This window comes from Brachyistius frenatus, unplaced genomic scaffold (assembly GCF_029030835.1).
Source record: "Brachyistius frenatus isolate BFR_SWC_R1_liver_20210118 unplaced genomic scaffold, ASM2903083v1 Contig_124, whole genome shotgun sequence".
Lineage (NCBI taxonomy): Eukaryota > Metazoa > Chordata > Actinopteri > Embiotocidae > Brachyistius > Brachyistius frenatus.
In genome coordinates, this window is record NW_027210723.1 from 1,104,098 (window position 1) to 1,132,002 (window position 27,905).

General features: G+C 41.4%; 2 protein-coding genes across 6 annotated transcripts; both read left to right on the top strand.

Annotated features, from left to right (window-relative positions):
- The first annotated feature begins 870 nt into the window (after positions 1 to 870).
- On the top strand, positions 871 to 16,307 carry fam135a (family with sequence similarity 135 member A). Of its 4 annotated transcripts, XM_069713935.1 has the most exons (22): positions 1,198 to 1,316; positions 2,586 to 2,664; positions 3,438 to 3,567; positions 5,225 to 5,304; positions 5,791 to 5,930; positions 6,650 to 6,720; positions 6,841 to 7,014; positions 7,271 to 7,397; positions 8,312 to 8,465; positions 9,036 to 9,113; positions 9,502 to 9,551; positions 10,190 to 10,348; positions 10,515 to 10,588; positions 10,743 to 10,897; positions 10,992 to 12,939; positions 13,042 to 13,202; positions 13,311 to 13,402; positions 13,493 to 13,590; positions 14,119 to 14,270; positions 14,413 to 14,523; positions 14,617 to 14,730; positions 15,164 to 16,307. In XM_069713935.1, the coding sequence occupies exons 3-22, from the start codon at positions 3,491 to 3,493 to the stop codon at positions 15,367 to 15,369; spliced, it is 4,221 nt and encodes a 1,406-aa protein (XP_069570036.1). In that variant the 5' UTR covers positions 1,198 to 1,316; positions 2,586 to 2,664; positions 3,438 to 3,490; the 3' UTR covers positions 15,370 to 16,307. The 4 variants fall into 4 exon arrangements, with proteins under 4 accessions (XP_069570034.1, XP_069570037.1, XP_069570036.1 ...); XM_069713933.1 differs by lacking the exons at positions 1,198 to 1,316; positions 2,586 to 2,664 and adding an exon at positions 871 to 1,161; XM_069713934.1 differs by lacking the exon at positions 1,198 to 1,316 and having other exon boundaries at positions 1,912 to 2,664.
- Positions 16,308 to 17,726: 1,419 nt separating this feature from the next.
- Positions 17,727 to 27,886, top strand: LOC138629973 (FERM domain-containing protein 6). 2 transcript variants are annotated; one of them, XM_069714023.1, is made up of 14 exons: positions 17,727 to 17,991; positions 20,673 to 20,865; positions 21,019 to 21,109; positions 22,219 to 22,298; positions 22,449 to 22,525; positions 22,686 to 22,881; positions 23,011 to 23,166; positions 23,683 to 23,748; positions 24,176 to 24,244; positions 24,348 to 24,522; positions 25,641 to 25,922; positions 26,083 to 26,214; positions 26,327 to 26,397; positions 26,501 to 27,886. In XM_069714023.1, exons 2-14 carry the CDS (start codon positions 20,788 to 20,790, stop codon positions 26,789 to 26,791), a joined length of 1,764 nt encoding a protein of 587 aa, XP_069570124.1. In that variant the 5' UTR covers positions 17,727 to 17,991; positions 20,673 to 20,787; the 3' UTR covers positions 26,792 to 27,886. The 2 variants fall into 2 exon arrangements, with proteins under 2 accessions (XP_069570124.1, XP_069570125.1); XM_069714024.1 differs by lacking the exon at positions 17,727 to 17,991 and having other exon boundaries at positions 20,661 to 20,865.
- The last annotated feature ends 19 nt before the right edge of the window (positions 27,887 to 27,905 follow it).

Here is a 27,905-nt window from a genome sequence, read left to right on the forward strand (position 1 = left end):
CCACAGGAATAAGAAATGACAGGGCTGATTGTAAACTAATGTCCCTCCCCTTACATTCCCTCCCTACAGACTGCTATTTGGCACTTGTTTCAAGTGATACATTGATTGGCTTGCAGGACTGATAAGTTAAATTGGACTCATTGGCTTACATACTGCAGACAGCAGCACTGAAGTCCTCTTTAGTTGGAAAGGTTGCATAATGTACATTCACTGGTCTGAGGACTCTGGAGAGAAGAAACAAAGCATTCAGAAAGCTGCGTAATAGGCAGCCAGACCAACCACTGGAACGAACAACAAAAAAAACCTTACTTGTGTATTTGAATAGATTTAAATAAAAATAAAAAAAAAAAATATATATATATATATATATACACCATATTGGCAAATCCTTAAAAATAAGTCAAAGTTTACTACTTTATACATAATAATAGTAATAATATTATTATTATTATTAATAATGATGATGATAATAATCATAATAATGTAAACATGTATTAATAATAATGAATGAAAACATAACACATGCAAACTAATCCAGCTGGTCGATGCTCATTTACGTGCACCGGTTCTGCCTGCGTCAGCTGCGTCTCTGGTCTCTCTCTCTGGTCTCTGTCTCTGGTCTCTGTCTCTGGTCTCTGTCCTCTGGTCTCTGTCTCTGGTCTCTGGTCTCTGTCTCTGGTCTCAGTCTCTGGTCTCTGGTCTCTGTCTCTGTCTCTGGTTTCTGTCTCTGTCTCTGGTCTCTGGTCTCTGTCTCTGGTCTCTGTCTCTGGTCTCTGTCTCTGTCTCTGTCTCTGGTCTCTGTCTCTGTCTCTGGTCTCTGTCTCTGGTCTCTGTCTCTGTCTCTGGTCTCTGTCTCTGTCTCTGGTCTCTGTGCAGTCAGACGCAGCTGAATGTTCATAAGCAGCTGGAGCAGATTGAGCAGTTAGCTGAATGCTCAGTTCAGAGAGACAGCGACATGGCCGGTCCAGTCTGGATATCATTTTTAAGGACGTCTCTCCTTTAAAGTTGGCCAGATTAGGAGGTGAAATATTCAGCAGCGTAGTGGGTCGTTGTTTTAGTTTGTCCCCCTCCTGTCGGCACCTCACAGTGAAAGGACGGCGAGACGACTGAAATCGGAGCTAACGTCGGTTAGCTGGCTAATGTTAGCTTGCCAACGCAATGGTGAGTAGCTCCGGTTCGTAGCCCGTCTGCGGCTACAACGTTAGCCGGCGACGACTGCACGGCGGGCGGGTGTCTGAGGCGACACGAGCCGGTCACCGGTTACCACCGTTGACTTATCAAGGGGAGACTTGTTGTTGTTGTTGTTGTTGGTCTTCGTAAGTACATCAAGTTTTCGCCGCGTCGTTTTTTTTTTTTTTTTTTTTTTTTTTTTTTACAGGCCTTTTTTTTTTTTTTTTTAGAAAAGTGTTGTGGGTTTTTTTTTTTGGTAGCTTCCCCACCTGTAACCGAGAGGCTACCCTTCACCCTTCACCCGGGCCGGGCCGGGCCGGACCGGACCGGACCGGACCGGACCTCCGTGTCGGACCGTGTCCCGAGCCGGTCTGCGTTAGTTCAGGTTCGGTAGCAGCTGACATTTGTTTTCAAAACAAGACGCCATCCGTGGACGTGTTGAGGCCTTGTCTGTCATGTATGTTGGTCTCGCTGCAGGAACCGACGACGTTTTTACTCACAACACTGTTGAAGCGACACTTTAAGGCGTTTTGTACTTTACTTTGAGTATTTCTACAGTGGTGCAACTTTATACTTCTACTGCACTTCAAATCTCTGAAGCAAATCCCTGTTTTACTCCATTACACTCGTTTGACAGCTCGAGTTACGTCTGAGATTACAGTTTTTAAATGTTCTGGTGAACTGATATGGGCTGATGGAAAAAAAAGAAAAAATCTCCTTTTTTTAAACTATAAAACGATTTATTGATTTGTTTTAATCCGCTTGGATTTACTGGAAAATGTATTGTTTTTGAGCTCGTTGAATTTTTAGAGATACGTGGTTCTTACTGAACATAAACTCTATAAACATGATAATATTTTAGAGTATGATGGATTACTGTAGATTAAACTAACCAACAGAACAGAAAGTAGTTAAAATAAGCACAGGCCTTAAATAGCCTTCCTTAGTCTCTCATATTTACTGCATAGCCTGTACTTTACTTCTGATACTTTAATTAGGCTATATTTTCCTGATATTATTAACCCACTTAAATAAGCGTTTGACTGCTAGACTTTAACTTGCAGTGGAGCGTTTTCACAGTGTGGTATTTGTACTTTTACTTAAGTAAAGGACCTGAATACTTCTTCTACCGCTGACTAGATGTTTCAGTTTTACTTTGTGGGTTGGTGACTTGAATTGTTTTAAATAAGTGACACTTCCTTTTCACCAGTGGCCAGCGTTTCGTTATGGAAATGTGTCATTAGCTTCTCCAAAAGCCAGTTTTGTAGTTATTGTATTGTGTCTTGTGAAAGTGCAGATTACTCGGTATATTGACAGCAACATTTCAGCATTCCTAACTGTGAGCCTTACTTCACCTTTTATTTTATACCTATTAATAGTTTTTATTTGTCCTCTGACAATGCTCTTGGCTAAAGACTACCCGATAAACCAGTTGCTTCTATGACCCCTAAACTCAACATCAGCATTCAAAGATCACTTCTCCCAGGAAAGGAGGTAAATGTTGACGTTAACATGGTACTCTGCTTTATATCAGGCATCTGTGTCAACCAAGTCAAATTCATGGTGGCTCTTTGAGTCTTATTGGTTTTCTCTGGCTTGAACACAATGTAATGTTGTTTCCCAGCGGATGATTTATTCATTTCATACATGACTAATTCAGGGAGCGTCTGTAGGATTGCTCTTGCCAGGTTTTTTTGGGGGCCTCAGCTACAGCTCAAAATGACTATATGACCTTTTCTTTAATTAGATCTAAATAAATCGTGTGCTAAAAGTGTTAGTACAAGGATGTCTGTGTTTATTTCTAACACTACCAATTGGTGATATTAGATTTCAATCCTATGTTTGTGACCTTATTAATATTGTTTTTCCTTACCCTGTCATAGTAATGTTATAATTGCCTGCGCTGTTAACTAATTAGGCCCAGAGGACATGATGCATTTTATGCCATATGACCATATGCTCTAGAAAGTTAACTGTCCCTTAAGTAATCTTGAACTTGTGTTTGTATAACTACTGCTGACGTTGTCTTTAAATTGATATCTTCTGATTTTTTTTTTTTTTTTAAAGATAATAAAGGTTTGGCCTAAACTTTGTAAGACTTAAGGGATTGTTTTAAAAGTTTTAGTCTTTTATTTACCTGTTTAACTTCAGTGTAAATGCTGTATTGTAATCAAGTGGAAAGGTCTTACAAAAATCTGTTTGCTTTAGCTTGGATATTTCTGGAGTCCTGCAGCTGATATAATACATTTAATTACTTTTGCCTGCAGGCCCACAGGTGTATCCCAGATGATGTAAGGCACCTCTGCCTGTAGAGACCAAGATGACTGAAATCCAGGCCACGGTGGAGTTCTCTGTGGAGCTCCACAAGTTCTACAATGTGGACTTGTTCCAGCGAGGGTACGTTACGACTCATTGCTCCTACCGACGTAATTGTCTTTCTTTATTTGCAAGAACTTGCCAACAGGTCACTGTTCATTAATGTTCACCAATAAAATGTCTTTCCCAAGCATATATTACAGATAAGTTTACTTTGCAAATAAAAAATAGGTCAGCTTTGATGGTTTACTCTGAAATGACTTAAATAAGCTTTGGCTTGCGGTTTGTGGTAGAAGGGGACCAGGACGTGTTCGGTGCGTGACCCAGCCGATCTGGGACAGTTGGCAGTCTTGTTTAGGCCTCCAGGGCCCTCAGAAATGTGCTTTGTACTAACAGGACCGAATATGCTAAACAGTGCCTGAGTGTACTGTTTTATATGTAAATTGCCCTGTTTTTCTTTCTCTCTGTGGTGATGATGGGTGGCTCGAACATGTGATGCTTTAAACAGTTTGGGTAAAGATCCAGAAGGGAATTTAGTAAAACTATTAATGTTTACAGTTTTAAAAAGGACTCGGCAAAGAACCTAGATTGACTTGAAGAAATGCAGTGAAATGTACCACGTGAGCTCCTCTTTTCTGACTCACTGACTTTAAATTTGCATCTTTTGGCTTACCGTAGTGCTGCAGGGATAATGAGATAGTAAAACAATTTATACTCAATTGACTCATGGAAATCTACCTGATAGGAAGCCTAGTAAAGCACACTGTAAATAACGTTTAGTTAAACAGAACATGAAAACAAACATAACTAATGCTTTACTTGCAAACCGTACTGTAAAGGATAATTGTCTGCGGTCCAGCGATAAAACATTTGGTCTGACACAGACTGGCTAATCTGCTTTATTCAGTACTTTATTTATTTTTTAGAAAACCTGTAATATTTATTGCACAACAAAGACCTGATATGGAAAGCAGAGATTATGTAATTTTGTTGGAGCAGCATGTTTCAGCTCAAGTATGTATGTGTATCAGGACTAATACTGTATAGACAGAGCTTCAACTAATCGTGTCCTAGCAGACCGGCATTCGTCATTTGATGAGTTTCGCCCCCATTGCAGTGCAGCACTGAATATTCCTGTAAGAGTTGCTGTCACTGAAGGGCTTTTATACTCTTCAACAGAAAGCAAGCTGCAGTCCTGATTTCCCCTCGGAGTTTAATTGTCCCCTGCTGCTCCCTGATATCATTTTGGTTGTGGCACCGTGTTGGATGGTGTCTTATGCTTTTCTGTCATCCTGTTGTTTAGGAATAACTTCCTAACCTTCAAAACTATTTTAGACTCTTCCAGCATTGTGCAGATACCTCACAATTGCCGTGTTTAATGGGAAAACTAAGGAGTAAAATGACTCCTGAACAGCTGTAACAGTTGCGGTCTTGGACATCTGGAAGTTGTTCTTTATAGCAGCAGTGTAATGATACCTCGGTGCGCTGTGATGGAACTCCTGCTCCTGACTCATCAGTGCTTTAAGAGCTCAGGTTTACTACATGAGTGACTGCAAAAGAAAGTGCTCATTATACATTTATGAAAGGTGTAGTGTCCTTTTACAAGTAGAGGCACTTGTAGCTAACCTGTGCGGTTAGTTCCTCTTTCGCAGACCTCCCAGTAATGGTTTGGGCCGAGATAACAGTGCTAGTTTTTCATACCCGTGTTTCTTTTAAAAAGAGTTGTTTGCATTTCCAGGTTTTACCAGATGCGTGCCAGTCTGAAAGTGCCACCCCGCGTCCCACACAAAATTGAGACCAGTCTGCTTCACCCGGGAGGTAAATTATATTTCCAAGATGTGTACAATATGGGCAGGTTTTTTTCCCCTACCACACATCATTTACTTATTGTTTTGCTGGCACAGAGCTGATAGGCATCTCACAAGGCCACTCCTTGTTCTCAGTTTTTCTCCAAAGCTTTGTGTATATGTCTCAACCCCTGATCTGTTCCTTTCACACAAAGCATGCAATCCTTTGTTTCACACATAAACAGGATCATCAAGAGAGCATGTAATTCCAGTGCTTAAATATTTTATTTTCTATTTTTATAGTTTTGTACACCTTGCTTAATAGAGTAGATGAGAAACCGCTTCACTTTCAATTCAGACATGGTAAGATAAACCTTGTCAGATCATTTCTGACAGGTTATAAGAAGATCATTATCTATATTGTGATTAATGTGTATTTCGAAATTATCAAATTTTAAAGCAGATGGGTTGGCTGCAATCATTAATGCCACAGTTAATCATTGTGATCTTCGTCTAGGCTCTGATCTGGCGTTCCCTGCTTCTGTCCAAGATGATGTCATCTGCAGCAAAACTTTCCAAATCCTGTATAAGAATGAAGAGGTTGTGGTCAATGATGTCCTTCTCTTCAAAGTGATGATGCTGCTGGATGAGAAGAAGGTAAGTTTAGGAAAGACAGGTGTGGCTTTTACTAAGAATTTGTGTCTGCCCCTGATCCCAGTCCAAAATTTGTATCACTGTGTATTTACCAATACAATATCCCAGTTATATAAATGATGCTTTTGCTCTCTGCCTACTTGGCATGAAATAGATGTACATTAAAAGCTAATCTAATTTCACAGTATTTGTTTGACCGCTGAATACATTTTGTTCAATTGTTATTTTTATGGTATATTCTGTATTGTATGTAAAAATCAGAAGAGAAAGTAGTTGGTACTTGTTGTGGTATAAATATTGGGACCATCTGTCCTTAACGGAAATATGGGGAGAGCACAATTTCGAAATCAAAACCCTGTCCTCATCCAAAATCAGCTCATTAAGTGCTTGATGCGCCCGCAAATTATCACTGAAAACGAGACAAAGTGATTTTTCTTTTTCACTAACCCAGAACTGCGTAGTTGTCAGAGAGAATGTCTTTGGTGAAATTGCTTTTAATGGCTTGTGTGTACGCCACTGCTTTGTCCTCTTTTGCAAGGCCCTGTGTTAGGAATGGGGAGGCTTTGGACTAATTTTGACAGCTGGTGTGTCCTTGGGCATCGGTCACAACAATAAACGGCTTCAATTGTATAAGGATTGTTAGAGCTGCTACCATCAAATAAAAAACATCTTGATAGGTGTATTACTGATCTCTAAAGTCAACTGCTGTTTGTAATCCTCAGGTGGAAGAGTCCCTCAATGACATGGATTTCCAGCTCTTCTTGGATTTATATTTCACAGATGGCGATTACACGTAGGTGTTGCAACATTTTAACTGCATATACAGTGTTTCATAAATTTGATACTTGCATCTCTTATGAAAATAAGGCACCGCTAAGGTCTTCTATCTTCATTATTTAATGTCTTTCCACAGGCCAGATGATCCAAGCTCTCTACAGAATATCAGTGGCCGCACACTTCGTTTGCACTTTAGCCTCCAGCGAGGCATCCATCAACACGTCAATGTCATGTTTGACTACTTCCACCTGTCTGTCATCTCTGTGGCCATCCATGCGTCCCTTGTCGCACTACATCAGCCCCTTATCAGGTCAGACAAGAGGATAGTGTTTTTGCACTGAATATTCAAGCATAAGTTTCATAAGCTTCTATCATGTTATTGTTGTTTGCACCAAATTCAACCTTTTTTACTCAACACAGAAAATGTACAATTAAGATTGAAGAAAAAAAATGATCTGTTGCATTTAAATTTGAAGCAAATGTAAAGTAGAAGAATCTGTTTTAAAGTATCTTATTTCATTTTTGTGGTGATTCCCTGAGTTTAATTTCAGTTTGTGTTTACCTAGTTTTCCTCGACCTGTGAAAAACACATGGCTTAACCGCAACGCTCCAGCACAGAGTAAAGACTCAGTCATCCCACCGCTGGAGAATGTGGTGTTCGGCAGCAGTTATGTCAAGCAAGTATCCCCAGATGTAAGTGAACTCCTTTTATAGCATGATAAATGTTTTTGGAAATCTCCTTTTTGATTTGTAAATTCTATTAAACCTTCACTCTGTTAAAAAAGTCAAAAAGATGCCATTTTGAATTGTACATTTTACTGGGACTATTACATGGACGTAGCTGTGGACTGCATTTGAAACGGTGGGAGATGTGTCCCACTGTTGATAGATAGGGCAGAAGAATAGGAAACTATCAGACCGCTGTCTCATTTGGCCAGAAGTAATGTGCCTTTCACAACAGAAGAAGATAGCCAGCTAGAGCCCCGAGATGGTGCTGTAAATGTCCAGAGTCATTCAGGCAGAATGGAAGCAATGCTCCTCATCACTCCTTAATGTATAACTAACGGGCAGCCTGGTAATAACATCGCATTGACCACTTTTCATTCCACTACAGGGATTTGTACACAAGCTGCTATGAAGAATTTGCATTTAGATACTGCACACAAATTGAGGGTGATTTATAGTGCTGGGATGGTTCCTGTAATAGCAGTATAAAGAGGCACACAGTATGCAGTGTCATATATTTTTAAATCATGTTCTTCTTTATATAATAATCAGAATAAAGAATCGAGACAGATCGGTGTTTAATTCAGCAAGAACTATGTTTTTAAAAAGCTTTTATTTATCTGATGTCGATGCGTTACAAAAAGTAGTTCCCCTAAATTCTCGTTGTGACCACTGAGAGTGTTGTTTCAGTACACAACAAAATATCTGAATAATCCGAGCTGAAAGTGGGCAAAAACATCATGTGTCTGAGAGTTTGTGTTTTCCCATGGCAATAGCTACTAAACCAAACCAACAAGTGCTGCAATGTCCAGAACGGCAATGATACTGTTTTCAGAATTAAATTAAGTATAGCCTCTTCTCAATCTTTTGTGGTCCCTCAGGGCAGGACGTTCCTGGTATCTGACAACTGTCTGCAGCATGCCTTCACTCTGCAACAGAACCTTTGCTCCAACCTCCTGCTAGCGTACCAGGGGCTCTTTGGCTACTTCACCACTATCACCAAGAACCTGCCCTCCTCCCATCGTATGGAACTAGGTACGCTGCATTGTTGCTTCACATCAGCTCGAGTCAGAGTGGAAGGTTACTCCAGGTTTGAAAGCAATTATATCCTAACTCCCAGACTTCATAAAAATGTTGCTCACCGTCTTTATTTTTAACTCACAAGCACTGACAAGAAGCAAGTATTCTCCAGGTTATGATGTACCTTGTACAATACCCTCTGATTCATTTTTCGCTTGCAGTGGATTTTCATTGTTGTTTATTTTCAGCGTTTGTTTGTTGCATATAAGTTTGCTGTGATCTCATGTCATTTCACCTGATCCCTACACATCACCACATGCTGCCATGGAAACAGACTACACAACCAGCAACTTAACAAACTGTTTTAGGGGTGCTAACTGTGGTTAACTAATTTTAGTTCATTATGCTAATAAAATCATACTTGCATTCAACGGTTAAGTGTGTTAACCGCTAAAGCCAAACACAACTCACAGTTGTTATTCACGCTCACCAAACCTAATCCACACAAGTGGACAGATATTAACCCATCCGAGATGACCAATCGATAATAAAGGTTAAATATGCCTATATGTGCAATCTTACTAGCCAAGCCCAGCATGCAAGTCCTATATGAGAGAGTACTCAGAAGACCCTATCCCCGAAGTCAAAGGCACGTCTACATAGGTATGTCCCGACCCTTACAGTACCTCAAATCAACCTGCCTTTCTCGCCATTTTCCTCCTCACTTCAGTTTCCTTCTTGTAGAAATCACCACGCCTTCTCTGTGCCCCACTTTCCAGAGACAATATTCTTAAACTGCTGTCATGTCACCGTTTCACCTCTGTACACCTAAACTGTATACCTTTCCTTTCATCTTTATAACTAGGTCTTGGTGAGAGAGTTTCTTAACATAGTTCTCTGGTCTTTTCCTATCAAAGATACTTTCTGACACCAGTGCCTTCTGGCAAACTTTCTTATTCAGCACGTGTTACAGGTTCTTTGAACATTTTTCTGTTGAATGAAATGAGTTGTAACGATGAATCTTGGTAACAGTTTTCCTCTGCCTCCTCAGAGCAACTCGACTTAGAGGCCCGGCTAGCTGAGTTATGTGAACAAGTCAAGGTAAGACCTGTTGATCGCTGCTGTGTTTTGTCTTTGGCGATTGTACTTTAATGGCAAAAGATGCAAAGCATGTATAGGAAGCCGCAGAGCAGAGCTGTGGGGGGAAATGCAACATTTCTGTGGATGATGTCGGCACATTTTTAGTGTATTACACTTTGGTTCTAAATAAAGTATTTCATAGTAGAGTAGACAGACAGGAAAGGGAATAGATTGACTTTCATCTATTTTGTAGAGTCCATCTGCAAGTAAAGCAGCTTTACATGATTAAATAAGGAGCTTTTTATGATTGAAAATATGTGGAAAGTAAAGATAAGAGTAACCATGTCTGTTTGAGGCTAAAAAGGTTAGTGATGCAAATTTACTTTCAGTAACAACTAATACCAGGTGTAAAAGTAAACACACTAGGTCATTGTTCAAAACTGTTAGGGAAAACTCGTGTCAAAACAAATGCCAAACATGTTTGCAACATTAAGCAGTTAATCAAGTGATGACAAAATGCCCTTTTTTTTCCCACAAGCTTTTAGTTATTGTAAAGACCAATCTTCTTGAATAGAACTGCCGTTGTTCTTAACGCTCTTGTTGGGGAGGTATGCTCACTTAAGCTGACTGTTGGGTGACCTGTGCCTTCGTTCTTTTAGCAAAAAGCTGAATCCCCAGACGAGCTTGCAGAACTAGTAAATATGAACCTGGCTCAGCTCTGCTCTCTGCTCATGGCTCTCTGGGGACAGTTCCTAGAGGTTGTGTCCCTGCAGGAGCACGTTGCTGCCCTACTCGCTATGGAGCACCATACACTAAGAGTGAGTCCAACTTTCTGAATGATCTACAAATTTAAACACCTCTTATCTTTCAGTGATAAATGATAACAGCCCTTTTTGTGCTGGTTACTGATCCAAAACTGTACTCCATCATATTGACAAAATTATGACTGTACACTGTATACCACTGTATGTGGTGTTATTACAGGTAAGGCGGTTTGCAGAGGCTTTTTTTTGTCTCGAACATCCAAGACAATCTGCACTGGCATACCAGGAGCTACAGTAAGTTGTACTGGCATGTTGGTCTTGATTGTGAAATCTAGTGTTGCTGTTATCAGCCCCGGGCCAGTCGGTCCTTCCTTGTTTGAAATACCGGCCAAGTTTGTTTTCTCTGTCTTTAATTGTTTCCTTTTCTCTCTTTTCGTCCCTCCATCAGTGCTCACAGTCACCAGCAGATGACGAATGCTATTAAAAGCTCCAGCTACTTTTTGTCTTTGCCTCCACTCCCAGTGGAATGTGCGGACCTGGATGGTGATGTGAGCTCCCTGCCAATCATCTTTGAGGATAGATACCTGGATTCTATCACTGAAGGTCAGTATCACAGTATTGCTGCTCTACTAGGTATAGTTTAAAACCAAATTCTTTTTCCTTATTTTTTCATATTTAACTTTGTTTCATCCTGAAGATCGTGATGGACCCTGGCTGGGCATGCACAATACAAGGACTGGCTCAACTTCCAGTAAAACAGAGAAGCCCAACACCAAGGACTACAGTGCAGCAGCCAGCCCCATACCCGAGTCACGATGTGCCTCAATGGATAACACCTGGCCAGACAACTATGACCCACTTCCTAAGTCCAAAGGCAAGTCAGTCAAACTGAAGAAAAATTCAAAGACTGAGAACTCCAAGAAGTTAACCAGACAGGGTTCAAAGGACTCTGTCATTTTGGTCGGCTATAAGAACCTCAAAGCTCCTTATAGTGACACCGGCACAAAGTGCAAAGAAGGGGAAGCTCCCGTTCACCAACACGAGGAACGAGACACCTTACAGAGGGACTCAAGTAGTTATTTAAGGACTAATGCTAGTTCTGTTTTTGACTCTGGTGCTACATCAGCACATTGTGGAGAACATGCTGATGATTCTGTTGTGGATGACAATACAACTGCTGCTGCTTGTCAAAATGTTTTTTTCAAAACTCCTGCAACCTTGGATACACAGAATAACCCTCAGGCAGGTACTGGGGCTAGTGCTACATGCAACCAACCAATTCCCAAACATGAGCAAGTTGACCACACTGTTCAAAAGTTGCCACAGTGGTCTGCTGGGATCAAGCAAATTGAGGTGAAACCAAGTAACAAGGACCCATTCAAAGGGGATAAAGTAACAGTTCTTCTACCATATCAGACCGATGGAACTCTCAGCAGTAACATTCCTGAGATTACCCAGACAGACCTTAGTGACTCACAACAGTCTGTGGGACAATCTGTGTTTGATAGGCCGGGTAAAGAGGCAGCACAACGTAGCCAGTCCTGTGTGGTCTCAGTACAGGTAAGGGGTGATTGTATCAGGCTGCCAGACGGAGGAGCACCCAGTGCCTGGTCTCGCCTCTCAGACTCCGGCATTGAGAGTGAGCCAAGCTCTTTTGCAACTCAGCTTGTGCTGGGACCACAGACCTGTGTGGGGCAAGGTGTCACTGAATCAGGTGTTGCTGCGCCACAACCTGAGAGGGCCCTCCAGAATCCTGCACCACGGCCCATTCAGCAAAGCGCAGTGCAAAAGCCCATTGGGACAGGAGAGACTCTGTATCCAGAAAATACAAGTGCTGTCAGTGGAGTCCAGTCCTCTCTCACTTCCATCAACTCCTTGCCCTCAGATGACGAAGGCGAAGGTTCCTCTAGGGCCTCCAGTAGCGCTGAAGTCCGAGGCAGGAAGTCCAGTATCTTGGTGCAGGAGCAGACTGTAGTCTTTTCTGGGGATATCACTAAAAGACCTGAGGTGGCCTGCATCTCTGACGCTGCTGCTGGTGATTCCCAACTTAGAAAACCAGCCTTTGACTTGGAAACAGACCCCAAATTAATAGGTGTTGGATGTGGAGGAGAGGAAGCAGCTGGCTCCGGGATGATTAAAGAACCCCGTAGTGAGCCTCATACAGCCTGCCCCTCCAGTAACTCTGCCACCAGTAGCACTGACTTGGTAAAACGTGGGATGGTAGAGAACTACTTTGGCTCATGCTCGAGCACAGATGTGTCTGAGATCAGCCCCGTAGAGACGTCTGCTATCACACTGGGAATCCGGACAGGACCACAGGTTGAGGACGATGAGGACGAGCCAGAGAATGAAATGATCGAGAACGGCTACTATGAGGAAGGCGATGGCTATGCTTTTGTGAATGGTGTTGCCGATGACGAGCCAATTGGGGTCAGCGATGCAGCCGCCCAAGAGACAAGTCTTCTGTTTGAACAGCTTGGCATTGGCTACGTCCATGAAGCAAAGGATTTATCAAAAGCTCCCACCTGCTCCAACCTCGCCTCCACCAGCGTTGGCTATAGCCTGGGAAGACCTCCCTGTTCCTCCTCCCCTCTTTCATCCAACCTGCAGTGGTATGAATGTGCTCCAACAACACAGATGAAAGCGTGAGCCATCTTTTTAAATTTTTTCTCAAATTCCATTAAATATCATACTTTATGGACACATTAAGTAAATATTTAATAATCTATTTTACTATCATTTTGCAGGTTTATCAAGGCCAAAGAAGAAATGAAGCAGCTTCGGCTCCCTGGTTTCTTGTACAGTGAGGTGCCTGAGCTGGCATCCACTGTGCCTTATTTCAGCTTGGAGGAAGATGAAAGCTGTGAAGAGGGCATTCACCTTATAGTCTGTGTCCATGGCCTGGACGGTAGTAAACCCTCCTTCTAAAGCTTCCTCATTCAATCTTCCAAGTAGTTTTGTTACAATCTCTTTGCTTTTTATTCACAACAACATTGATGCATTTTTCTTGCTGCAGGTAACAGTGCAGACCTGAGACTGGTGAAGACTTACCTGGAGCTTGGACTGCCTGGTGCTCGTATAGACTTCCTCATGTCTGAGAGGAATCAGGTACGTGGATAAGAGAGGGCAAACTTGGGTTTTCATGAGCTACAACTTTTAAGTTATCCTCGATTTTTAAATATTTCTTTCCATCTACAGAATGACACTTTTGCTGACTTTGAGTCAATGACAGACCGACTGTTGGATGAAATAGTCCAGTACATTCAGATATACAACCTCACAGTGTCAAAGATAAGGTAATCTGTCCTATTCTCTCCAAATGTAGTGTTAGAAAAATTACTCGGAGGCTTGGGTCAAAATCAAACATATCGGACATTTATTCTTGCAAGAAGGAGCAAATACATGTACACTCAAAGAAGGATGTCCAGCATTGCTCAACGTCACTCCTCCGTAGGGCAGCTTTTATACTGTGTGACAAACAGTTGACAGTCACCCCCATTCCCTTTGTATCTGCTTTCGTATGGTAATACTGAGTTGGTTGCAGGTCACAAGATAAGGACACAGGGGAGTCGTTAATTAGATGCGGAAAGTAAAACAAAAGAAACCTTTCGGAGCCACTTGATGAGAAAGTTTCCGGAGTCACTTGCAAATAAGATGACCACATAGAAACTTTCCGGAGCCACATGCAGACAAGAAGAAACAATCTTCTTTCTTTCCATCATGTGGCATCAGAATATTAATATAAAAAATATGTCGTAGACAGAGTTGCAATTTTATGTAGTTTCTACTGTTGGTCTCTAATCGTCCGTCCTCTTCATTTGCAGCTTTGTGGGTCATTCTTTGGGGAACCTCATAGTTCGCTCAGTGCTGACCCGGCCCAGGTTTAAATGTTACCTGAGCAGGCTGCACACCTTCCTTTCCCTCTCAGGACCTCACCTGGGCACGCTGTACAACAGCTCTGCTCTGGTCAACACAGGTGAAAGTCCAAACCTTTAACTACATTTAAAGAGATTCCACCAACGCGTCAGCTCACTGGCAGTTGCTATGGTGACATTCTCTCTCTGTCTACTCTGTCAGGGTGATGGATCTTGTCAATACCTTTTAAACTTTGTCCCCAGGCCTTTGGTTCATGCAGAAGTGGAAGAAGTCGGGGTCTCTCCTGCAGCTGACATGCCGCGATCATTCTGATCCTCGCCAAACTTTCCTCTATAAGCTCAGCAAGAAATCTGGTTAGCTTTTCTGTTTTTCACAGACGTTTTAGGCTGTATATTTAAAACATGAGCTTGTAGATATAAATGTCTGACTCATCTGTCCTTTTAAAGGCCTACAGTTTTTCAAAAATGTGGTGCTGGTGGGGTCACTGCAGGATCGCTACGTCCCCTATCATTCTGCTCGGATTGAAATGTGCAAAACGGCATTAAAGGACAAACAAACAGGTGAGTGGAGGCAAGATCCTCAGTGGGAACAATGAAAAAATGACTCACCAGGACAAAATGTCTTCATGAATAGAGCAAGTAAGAAGAACGAGCCCAGTCCTTAAGGGCTGTGACACACCAAACTGTGGGGCTGTTCTTCACTCATGTTGTGCAGTTTCACCTTATTTGCAATTCCCAGCTAAATTTTGCAACTACTTTGTGAGGACATTGTTCCTCCAACTAATTTATTCAGACTTCTTTACATTCTGTTTTTCTCTCCTTTCTCTCTTTCCTTTTTTTGTTGGTTAAAATTAAAGGACACAGAGGAACGTAGACTAAATTGTGATTGCTTAATTTTTTTTTTATGCTACCATACAACTCTACATATTGGGGCTTAAATTGATTTAAGAATATGTAATGGACCCAAACCCTGTTCTAATCTTGTTCGTACCAGGTCCTGTGTATGCTGAGATGATTGAGAACCTGCTGCTGCCAGTACTTCAGAACAAAGACTGTAATCTAGTGCGTTATGATGTCATTCACGCCCTGCCCAACACAGCCAACTCCCTCATCGGCCGCGCCGCCCACATTGCCGTCCTCGATTCTGAGATCTTCCTGGAGAAGTTCTTCCTCGTTGCAGGTCTCAAGTTCTTTCAGTAGAACTGCAGCAGAATCAGACACTCGGCTGGACAGGAGGAATGCGGCGCTAATACCTCACTGCAACTAAACGTTGTTCATGGTATCTGGGTTGAAATCATAGAATTACTTTTCAAAGCAGAATCACACTTTCTTTCTTTTCATGGTGTTTGTATTGGAATCACGGTGGATGTGGAGTTCGCCATTTTTATTTTTCTACTACCATTTTTTTTTTTTTTTAAACATTGTTATGTGTGTGTGTGTGTGTGTGTGTGTGTGTGCGTGGGAACTGATTTCCCCCATTATATGCTATATTTTCAGTGTTATTTATGTTATATTTTTACTTGTAATTACTTAACTCCCAAGTTATTCAATTAATTTTAGATGCTGAACTGGAAATGTAGCTGCTACAAAAAATGAAATGGCTGTTTTGGTGAGCTGGCCCAAGTCAAGTCTGCACATACTGTCCTCACCATTGCAAATGTTTAGCCACCAATTTTAAGAGACACTGCATTGATTTGCACCACAACTACATTTTACAAGCTTTTGTACAGAAAATGGTCATTTGTACAAGTTACTTTTTTTATCAACAAATTTCCATCATTTTTAATGGCAAAGATTGCATTTGAAAAAGGATTGTTGCTCTGACTTTGCAGCCTTGGCTTTGGTCTTGATAATCTACGCTGTTCCTTGCTATTGCAGTATTCTGCACCACATTTACCCAGCCTGGCGTTGGGAGAGTGAAGCTTTGCCTACAACATAGTGACATTTTACTACAGGGGTTTTAAGGAATGATCATTATTCAGTAAAAGCACATGTTGGTAATATGAACTTGTTTTATTGAAAGATCATTTGGTGATTATTTATGCTTTAACTGCAAGTATTGGTTGGAATTAAGAATTGTTTATTGGATGATTGTTTATATATCATCACACTCTACCATTAAATACGCATATTATGAAGTAGTTTATGTGACTTTTATTTCTTTCTTGTGTTTGCCTCAGGATTCAGAGAGGCGTGTCACTCCTGTGTTTGGTGCACTACATGCAGGAACAATGTGCTGATGCAATGTCAAATCACCTACTAATACAATCTTATCTGACAAATGTGACTCGGTGAGGTTCCTACGGTTTATCATTCAAACAGTTATAATGAATTTCAAGATTGTATGTATGGTTGGATAGAGTTTATTATGATTATAAACATGTAGCCGTTATGGAAATTATATTCTTTTTTGAAGTTGTTTTATTTTAAAGTTTGGATTGAAAGTGTAGTCCCGTTTTTCAATGATTACTCTGGCATTTGTCATTTAATTTTTGCAATTCTTTTATTTTATTTTTGCAATGGTTCAAATAACCCTGCAGGTGGCAGTGTTATTCCAATACGAGTCATGTATTTATTTACAGCCCTTCACGAGATGCAGAAGTGTTAAATGTACTTTGATCAGACCTCTACAAATGGTAGAGATCATACTATTTAAATTTTGAGAGCTGTGGCTTAACATCACTTTGTGTTATTCTACATACTGCAGGAGCAAACATTGTGTTCTGACAGGGCCAGCGCAATGATTTTTGGTGCAAAAGGGGAAAGTTTCACTGACAGCTGACATAGAAAACATATGGGAGGCTATGAGGTAATCATGGTGAAGACATCTGGATATTGTGGAGACACATGATTTATTTCCAGATCCCGAAAGATGAACCACTTCTCCAATACAGATGTGGACTTGATATTGGTACCCTTGCACCTACAATTCTTCCTGAATAATGTTGCTGTTTTTGTCCAACATACATGCCTTTTCTGTGCCATGGAATAAAACAAAGAATAAATTGGCCTGGACAAAAGTATAACCCCCAGAAGTGGTGAAACATAAGTGAACTGTCGGGTTCATTTCAACAGACCGTTGTTTCAATTAGTGTTTTACGTATCTTTAACGGTATCATCATTCAGCCCATTTAGATGAAATCTTTTCCCTGAAAACCCTGGGGATACTCCATGAGGATCGCAACTGGACTGATACTTGTCAATGACAAGTGACATGCCTTTGTTACATGGTTTGTTCCGATGGTCAGGACAGCGCCCCACGCACTGCAACGCGTACGTGGGAACGTCTCTGCTCAGGCCACACAGCTCGCCTTAAAATAGAGAAAAACACAAATTAAAAGATCCCCCAGTTTCTCAGGAAACCCGCTTCAACACTCGTACTCGGACCTCTAATTAGCACGAGCCACCACACTAACACTAAAACAGGGAAAGTTCGTCCTTTTTTACTTGAAATATTACGGTACTGATATTTCTATACGAATAAAACAACATGTTTAATTAGCAAATATAAACATAGTTAAAAACTAAAATAATTATCCAAAAAGACGTTAAAAGTTTACAAACATTTCCAACAAGAACCCAATCACAGCAGAGTCACCCCCACGACCATCCAAAATGGTACGGTCCAAATGTCTGCGTTTCAGAGGTGGTTTAAGCAGAGAAACGACAACACGCAATGGGGAGAGAGAGGGAAGAACTGGTGGCCTCCTCACTTATGTCACGTTTTTTTTTTGCTCCGTTAAAAATAGAATAAGTGTTTGAACAAGCTTTAAGAAAACCTGTGGCTGAAACTTGAACTTCTTCGGCTCTTGTACTGTGATAGTAAGTAACTTACTGCTTCATATCTAACTTGTTAAATGAGTAGGCAGAGTTGGGGGATGCACTTGTTGCGCTGTTAGGCTGAGACGCTATAACGAAACCCGACCAAACACATGTTTGTTTGTTTTTTCCTTTCGGAAAAGAGCAAGGACTTTAAAACTCTTGCTCGCTTCTCTTGTTTTGTTTCCGAGTTGCAGCTGACTCGTAAATATGTGCAGAAACTGTGACAGAAGTAGTGACTTGTTAGCTTACAGTGTTACCTTGCGTGCCTTGAGTTACGTTGAATGATTTATTTGGTAAAGAAAAAAAAAAAAAAGTAAGTTTAATTAATGCACCTTGGGTCATCTCTCCTAAAAAAAAAAAAAAGAATTTCTGAGTCTGAACTTTGTGAATAATTTCAACGATTTTAAAAGGCCTAAAAAAAAAATAAATTAAAAAAAATAAAATAAAATGCACTGGTACCCCAAAACGGACTCATCTAGTAGATGTAAAGTGGGGTGAGTGTGAGACTGTTTGTTCTTATCTCGTTGAGCGGGCAGTGAGGATCCCTGATACTTCAGAGAACTTGCAGAGGGGGGGGATGTTGTTTTTCCATCAGCAAGCAGTGTGCTCAGAGGTGGGGATTATAACAGGGGTGGGGGGGGGGGGAATTAAAACATACAGATGGCTGCGCTCATGTGATGCCTGGTCAGCAACGTGGGGGATGTCTGAAGACGTCAGTCAACACCATTTGGACTGGTGATCAACTTGTTTTGGTGGTGAGATGCAGGCAGACTAGTGTAGCTCTGTGTAGGTAAGGTTGGTATGGTTTCAACTCATTCATTACTTTGCTTGTTATTTCAGGTATATTTTGATGCAATATGACAGCTTTGATGACTTCAGAATCTTCTTATAATCTCAAATGCCACAAAGGCGGTGGTCAAACAACATATATTTCTTATTAAAAGTAGGTGTTTAAAACGGTTTTCGGGCCAGATGCAAAAACAAACTTTCCACATTCCTGTGCAGAGCATTGTTTCTATTTGAGTCTCATGTTTCACACATGAATTGTTCACAAAAGTCAAAAATCTCAGTCATCCACAAAGCAAACTACAGTGTATTATTGTTTGTTTATCGTGCACTGCCTCGGTGTGTTATTTAATCTCTCATCTGTGTCTTTTAAAGTCTCATAAATGCAGCAGTACTGTAATATTTTGGGAGTAAATGTAGCTCACGTGATAGTACACTGACCAGCCACAGTGAAGATCCACAATACTCTCATTATGGGCAGATATTGTATTGAAGAAGATCTCCAAGAATTACAAAGTAGATTATGATTTTTAAAAAATGATCTAAGAGTTATTTATACATTGTCAGAATGAAATATACTTGGATCTGTTGCAGTTTTGTACCAGTTTTGTACTACATTTTCAGTGCAAAAGCAGTTTGATTGTGTCATATATATATATATATATGTCAAATGTTCATGCTACTGGCTTTTCAGGTTTTTTTTATGTCTTTGCGCTGACACCCACATGTGAGTGAGGCCATGTTTGAACATGTCCATAAATCATATTTGGTTCCACAAATGTTTTTCCCTGTGAGCCAAGAACATTTGCTTTTGCAGTTCCCACAGCTTGTTTTGCACGCTGGCAAAACCTTTTTGTAATATTCTTTTTTCTCATGATTTATCTCAGCAAAGAGGCCTTTTGCATCTGGATCTTTTAAATGTACGTAAAAAATCCTATCGATCAATGTGAGTGAAAAACTTTTGAAGACTTGTGTGTAAAAAAAAAAAAAAGACACAAGTAGAAGCAGCAGTTTGTTCCTGGACCTGTTACCATGCTGGTTTTTTTTTTTTTTTTATTATTCAGTTAACTTGATGCCGATTGACACTAAAGCCGGCTGCTTCAGTTACTGATCATTTGTTTGTGTTCTTTTTTTCTTTGACTGGTTATCTTCCAGAGCGGGATTTAAGGGGATAAGAGATGGAGCAGGGCAGTAATTAACCTGATTAATGGATTCTTAGACATTAATCAGATGAGCCTCGTACCAGTTGCGGATCGGGCTCAGCATAGTTTCAGGTGAACCGTGGTTGCTTTTCGAGTGCCTTCCAACATGCCCATTTGTTTTGGTGTGTTAAGCACAATCTGCAATAATACAAATATGTTTTGAGATGTGTTGATGTAGTTACTAATAGAAGGTACGCACATGGATTATCTGATTGTTTCCAGCTACGGACTATTATTCGGATTATAGTTTGTTAAACTCATTGAATGGGAATAACTATTAACTTCTTTTAAAATTAAACTCTATTGTAGTGTTTGCTGCTGATTTCAGCCGAAACTTGTTATTTATTGAGTCCTGTATTAGATTCATGTGTGGTTGATCCCTGTGAAACATAGATTGTTCCCTCAGAACTGACAGGCCGTCGAGTTAATCTTGAACGGGGATAATAGGAGACCTCCGCATACTTATGTCTGAGAATGGGATTGTTTTTGCTCAGACTGATTGACAGTTTGCCAGTGAAATATCAGTGCAGAAGATTATGTTACACAGAAACTAAACTTTTAGTTCGGTATCCACTCGCACACAGGAGGTGATTATTTCTTAAATTCCTTTCTTCTGACTTCATCATTCATATTGAACTGTTTTCCTTAATTTTCCGTGGCTTATCTTACTCTGATGTCATCTATCTTTTTTAGATGCAATATGGATGAATTGCCCTGGAACAGATAAAAAGTGAAGGGCAGAGGGAAAAATCCGCTTGAAGCAGTTAAACGGAGACAGACGACTCGTCGCAGACAAACGCAAGACATCATGTCCACCTCAGCAAAGCAGGAGAGGACCATTTGTGTTCTTCTCCCCAACAAAGACCAGCTGGACATCAATGTCGGGGTGGGTGTTTAATATGCCTCCAGATGTGCTCTCGACTTTACAGATAGTAATAGCTCACTTTATCATTACAATCCTTTGGTTGCACCACAATTAGATTCGTACATTGTGAATGTATACTGAACACAGACTTCTTTGTCTTTCAACCTGCTCCAGCTGAAGTCCACAGGCCAGGACGTTTTTAATCGTGTGGCAGAGCTTCTTGGAATCAAAGAGCTGCACTTCTTTGGCCTCACAGTGGTGAAAGGTGAGTTCACTGACGCCTTTTGACGCCTCAACCTGTGAAAGGACTCTTCACACTAGAGTACTCAGTGGTAGGCTGTTAAAAAAAAAAAAACCCCGCAGGAAATATGATCACTGGAATCATGTTTACATTAAGGCAACGGTTAACTGCAGTGGCACTTGTTTTTGTAATATTGGAGAAAACTTTTCCAGTAAATGGCCATTGCAATAAAACCCCAAAAAAGAAAGTATCTTCCCTCCCCGTCTGCATAATTAAGTGGTGTAATCCACTTTAACCACTGAGCAGAGTTCTAAACTTTCTGTTTCGCCGCGGTCCTGTTGAACAAATACGTTGAAATGCCTCGGTCGTCTTGTGTGACTCACCACTCGAATAAGCAGCCTTTTGTTTTTGTGGTGTTGGTTCAGCGATTACTTAGGCCTGGATTCCTGCAATATTTAATTTCATTAAGCCAGGAATGCACCCTTGCATTCCTCCGCTTCACTGAGGAGGGATGGATTGATGATGGGAAGACGAGGGTGGGAGTGGAGGAGGAAGAGGTAGTGTGTGTGTGTGTGGGGGGGGGGACCCGTCATGACTCAACCTGCCGTACTCAACTCTTACTCAAAGGCCTCAGTGAGGGATGAGAAGTGAAAGGAGTCAGACTGGGGATGAGATGGATGGTCGAAGGAGCGAGTTGTGAAACAGCATGACACAGAGTTGAACAAAAGAGATAAGGTGGCTCAAATGGAAAATAACCGTCATGACTCACAGGACGACCAGGATGAGGGTGATGCTTCATCCTCACGCTCGGCACAGGATGCAAACAGCTCTTTAGACCTGCGAATGAAATGCGTACATACAGCGTTGTTTACAAAAATGTTACGACCACACCGCTCCGTCCAGCACCGTTTGGTCTGTGCTGCCACAGGAAATAGAAAATGAATACATTAACATCGGCATTGTTGTCATGGCTTCCTGGTAGCCTCATCCTCCAATGGAAGGACAGGACTAGGGCTTTTTTTCTATTCCCCTAATGAATCCCATTGTCGGGCAAATTTTACGCTTGATTTCATTATTGTTTTGTTTGCTTTCTGACTGTCTCCCCGTTTCCTGATTGTGTTTCTTCATCTTAGACAATGAGCACATATTTTTAGACATGGAGGACAAACTGACTAAGTACTTTCCAAAGGATTGGAAGCAAGATACAGGAAAGGTAAGGGCACGAGTTTGTGTTTAGCTTTGATTGCCTCTCCAAACTTATAAACGCGTCAGTTATTTGGGATGTCCGGCTGTGCAGGCTACAACTTTCCATTTAGCATGACAATGACATGATTTACACCACAAAACGTTTGCGTGTCCACAGGGATTACAGAGGAGACCTCTGCCTCTACTACTCTGCCTCAAAGTGCAGTACTACTTAGAGAATGGTCGACTCATTTGGTACGTCCTGCTATTTATTTTCCATATGTATCTTTTCAGAACTGAACTTTATTTTGTTGTCAGGCTGCTTCTGTATTGACATTTTTTTTGTGCCCCCCCATTCCCCCCTCTTTTCTTTTCATTCTTTTTTTTTTTTTTTTGCGGGTGTTCACGGTACCAGTGAACGAAAGGCACGGCACCTTTACTACTCTGACCTGCGGGAGCGAGTGCTTCGCTCTGAATGTCGTCAGCAGGAGGAGGTGTACTTCCAGCTGGCAGGTTACGCCCTGCAGGCTGACCTCGGTGACCACCCCCTGCCTAGCGAGGGCACAGAGGTCGCCCCTTATTTTGAACCCAAGGAGTACTTTCCCCCCTGGGTAGGTGGCATTTTCTGGCAGCAACAAACGCCTTGAAAAAGCTCTCAATAAGGATTTGAATGGCCAATATTTTATATAAATTGAATATGCTGACGACTGTACACGTCTTATCTATTCTTCTCTCTGCAGATTGTAGCTAAACGTGGAGAGGACTATCTCCTCTGCCACGGGCCTAAGGTACACCAGGAGCTGTGGGGCATGTCAAGTCGTGACGCCATCCTCCTTTTCATCAGGGAGTCATCTCAACTGGAGGATGTACCCGTCACGTTTTATAGATTACAAAAGGTTGAGTCACTTTAGTATTTAGCTGTCACGAGTTTAAGCGAGTTGTTTGAGTGAATTTTTATAGCCAATGACACACTGCAGAGTCTGTTTATTTTAGCTGATTTATATCACCTAAAGATAAGAAAGGATGATTATTCAGGCTGTTGGATGATGGAATTTGTTTTTAGCACATTTTTAAATCCATTTCAGGTATATTTCTTCCCTCTTGAGAGAAATACTGTCCCAAATACAACACTAATAGTTAATATTCATTTGAGCTGCGCTGGACAAACAAGTGTATGACGGTTATGTAACCCTCCCAGCTATTCCAGTTTATTGTCCTCCCCATTTCAAAATCACTCCTCTACTGATTAATATTTTGAAGGCTGGCCCATCCATTGCGTAATGTGACATCACTTTAAATTTGTTGTTAGCATCGGCTCGGTGTTTCCCAGTGACCGCGACTTAACTGTGAAAGAGCTTCTTATCTGAGCCTCTCGGATGCCCCTCTGACATTTCATCATTCCGTTTGTCCAGGACAAAAAGGAAGAGAGAGGAACAGCACTGCTCGGTCTGACCCTGCGAGGAATGCAGGTTTATCAGGTGAGTGTGGTATTAATGTACGGCATGGATGTCAACACGTACGAGAATCTGTGTTTTCTCAAAGACTAAGGCTTTGTATCGGCAGTCCAATAAAACCTCTGACGAGATGTGTGAGGAATGTGGGGGATTGCCACCAACAGCGGTCCATCAGGAGATAGGAGCTGCCTGTCAGTTGTTTGATCTGTCCGTCAGGGGCCATCTGGGGGGGATTAGCACTCCGGGCCTGGCCGACTTAAAAGCCAACAGACCGTGAGATTCCTCTTGAAGCCCTCGGCGTCTTCTAAGTCCAGATGGCTCCAAAAAGACAACTGATCACAACTGATCACTAAATTCAAAATACATCCAAGTAGATTAAATATCCAGAAAGCTGTATTGTTTTTTTGTTTTTGTTTAATTAAGTGTATGCGTGTGTGGTTTGTATTCATAGGAGGTGAACAACATGCGACAGCTGCTCTATGACTTCCCCTGGTCAAATGTGGGACGTCTCACCTTCCTGGTATGCTCACCGCTCTATTCCATCCTCTGTTCAGATGAACCCTTGTGATTATTTAATGGGCGATAGCTATGCAACGCTGTGAATAATATGTTGTCTCATTCAGGGTAAGAAATTCGAGATCCAGCCAGATGGCTTGCCATCAGCCAGGAAGCTGGTTTACTACACCGGGTCGTCGTTCCGCTCGCGCCACCTCCTCCTGCACCTGAGCAGCAGCCATCAGCTCTACCTCAGCCTCCAGCCGGCCCTGAAACACCTCCGTCAGCTGGAGGAGAGCAAAGGTAGAGAGGGAGAAGTAAATACCAGGACAAAATGAATATCGGGGATAATTACAGTTTGGCTGCTGGCCACTTGTACTCGGCAGAACACACATCAGTATCCACTGGGATTCAGATGCATAAGTTATAATAAGTCCCTGTGTTCTGCCCACAAAAAGGTGTCTGTTCAATAATCGCATTTGTTTGCTGCTTCATTATTTGACATTTTGCACATCTGTGCTGCTTTTGGAAAAAGAGAAAATTGATCTCTTTGGGATACATTTACGAATCCCAGCGCATCATTTAACAACATAATTCTTGTCAATTAAAAATAAATATTTTGCAATGACCTTTTCTAATTGTAGTAAACAAAAGTCTAAATGACTTCTCAGCGAGTTTTTCAGTGATCATAATTAGGGCTGGTTACCGAACTTTTCTACACACCGACCAAATTGCTTTGATACTGTTCAATTATAAAAAAAAAAAAAACATGCCTTGTTGATTGGTACCTAATCTCAATACGTAGGCTTCATCGTGTCTTTGTTTTAAAATGCTTCCGCTTTGCTATGTTTACACGGGAGTAAATCTCATCAGCGTCACTGAGTCAATGCAGCGATTTCCATACATAGGTCTCTTATTGGAACACCTGATTTCACTGTTTTCAAACTGATTGCTGGCCACATACTTGTCTGTTATAATGATTATAAATATAATGCATTGATTGAGTGGGAACTGAATGCGTCTCTGTGCAAAGACTGCAAGTTACAAACCTACTGATAGCAAACCTGAGGCAATATCTGTAAAATGAAGATTTACACTCTCCTCTTCTAAACTGCATGACAATGAACAATTTGCACAGTGATGTGTGACCTAATTTTATTTTTGTTAAAATAGATTTTTTTTTTTTTTAAATTGATATCAAAAATATTTGAATGATATCCGGCCCGATCGTAGTCTCTCTATAGAGCTGTTGTTCTCTTAAAATGTTGGATAAAGGACCGATACTAGTCAGCCTCTGCAAGTTTCCAGTTTACCACAACTAGTATTTTTAATATATATTCAGTGCTTTATACGAACTCCTTAACAAACACAGTTGATTCCGTTAAAAAAAAAAGTGTTATTATGAATCTTCTTCCTTTCAGAGAAGACGCGTTACCGAGAGTCGTACATCAGTGATGACCTGGATCTGGACCCCCCGGGAAGTGAAAGCAGCCCCGGTCTGTCCCGACACTCCACCAGTAGCTCTGGAATCGAAGCGGACGCCCGCCAGCACAGCCTCTATGCAGAGATGGTCTACATGGAGGAGGAAGGTCGGCAAGCGGAGAAGTGTTTCAGCTCTGCAGCCAGCCAAGGCAGCTCCTGCACCTCGGGGTTCGACACGGGCAGTAAGGCTCGGATGGAGGATGAAGGGTGGCAGGAGGAAGGTGAGAGGATTTGTATACTGAAACATTGCGCATGGAATTTGAGTTGATCCCTCCGAATATGCTTTTTGGAGTAAACGAATGCTTCATTTGTTAAACGAAACCAGTCATGACAGCATTTTTCCCCAGATTTTTAATTGTCAGATTTCTAAAACTTTTTTAGAGAACAAGACCAGTGTTGGAAGTCCAGAGGAGGTTCTTGTAGATGATCCTGATGAGATGTTCCAGTTGGCAGATCTTCTTGAGGGTGTGTCAGTGGATTGTGCAGGACTCTCCTCAGAGACTCACTCACCAGGTATGAGTGATTCAACGGTTCTCATCCAACCCCTGCAAGCAAAACTGCTTTTATTCTCTGTTTGCTCTCGTCTTCTTCGAAATTGACCAATATATTCATGTGGGCTCCACAGAAAACAAAGAGTGCCCCCCAGACAGTGATAAAGATGACGCAACGTTATGTAACAAGCATATGTTAAAACAGGTCGGTCATCTATTTTCTCTCCCTCGCTGCGTTTCTTTGCCTCATTTCGATTTCTTTGTTGCGTTTTCTCGGCTTCCAGCTTTACCTTCTGTCTGTATTCTAGGTGCTGAAATCTAGACCTCAAGTTTGCGTGGATCGGCACAGCCACAGTCTAGATGACATCCGTCTGTTCCCGCCTCCAGCACCCCTGGGGACGACGCTGCCGCAGGATTCCTCCCACAGCTACACCTTTGGGCTGCCAGATGCCGCCACAAACACAAAGACCTCCGTTGATCACAGTTACTACCCCCTCTTGCACTGCCAATCCAAACCTTCCTTTTACGGCCGCAGGTCTACCAACTGCCTCTCCCTGGACATGTTAGCTGATGAACAGTTCCTGGAATTCATACTCTGAATACATCAAGTGCTGATGGACACGCCCGTTCTCCTCCTTCCAGTGCAACTTCACTCGCAGGTTGCCAACACCTGAATGTCACTTTTTTTTTTTTTTTTTTTTCTGCGACGAGGGGTGTGTGTACTACATATTGCAGAGAGACGTTGTTGAACGTGACGGGACCCTGCGTTCCTCCTCCAAAAGCTGCGGATTAGAAAACCGAGATCTAATTCAGCAACATTTCAATTAGTAAACAGAGCATATTTATTAATGTTGTACATTGTGTATATGAGACATGCACTACTTTTACATTTCAGTGTCTCTGAACAGAAACGTATCTAATCAAGTTTACTGTCTTTTGTAAAGTTCACGCTGTTAAAACATTCTCTGAAATGTCTGGGTTTGACGGCACTAAATATTTTTAAATTTGAATACCATGTAGTTGTGTGCTGCCTCGGGCATTCATGAGATGCAGCTTACTTTCCTTTAAATATTGTAAAGAATGTGAATGTCCTCGTTTTATTTGGGAGAATCTTCAAAAGCCATGGTGCTAATGTTTGTCCTCCTGTATCTTTTTACCAACTTTTTTTTAAATCATATTTTCTAATACACTCTTTTTTTGTATTGTGTGTTCTGTCATGCTTTTCCTGTTAGTCGTCCACAGTAATGTAGCTACCGATGTGGAAAATTCAACCTCTTTACAGCAGGCAATGCATTCATCCAAAGCGTCTCCCTTCTATACTTTCCTCCCGCTGTCGTAATTACAACATGAAAGTATTATTTGTGGAGCACTATTTCTGGAATCAGTAAGTGTGTAATTAATTTCCAGTGGTGTTTTTTTTATATTATTATTATGTACCGTAACCTTCTCTCCCCCCACAATATTTTTTTTTTTCAGAAGGTATTCACAGATTTCTAAATGATCATTGGTTTTCAAAAGAACTGATGTCTTTAGCCAACATAAGGTCACCACGAAAGAATGTTGGTCATTAAACACAGAAAAACTCAATGCCAATAACGCATGAATAACAGTGTTACGTCACAATACTGAGTCCTTCATTTTTACCTGAAGCAGTTTTTTTTTTTTATCATGCTGAAAATAAATTCTTGATGCTAATTAAACGAAACGAGGGGT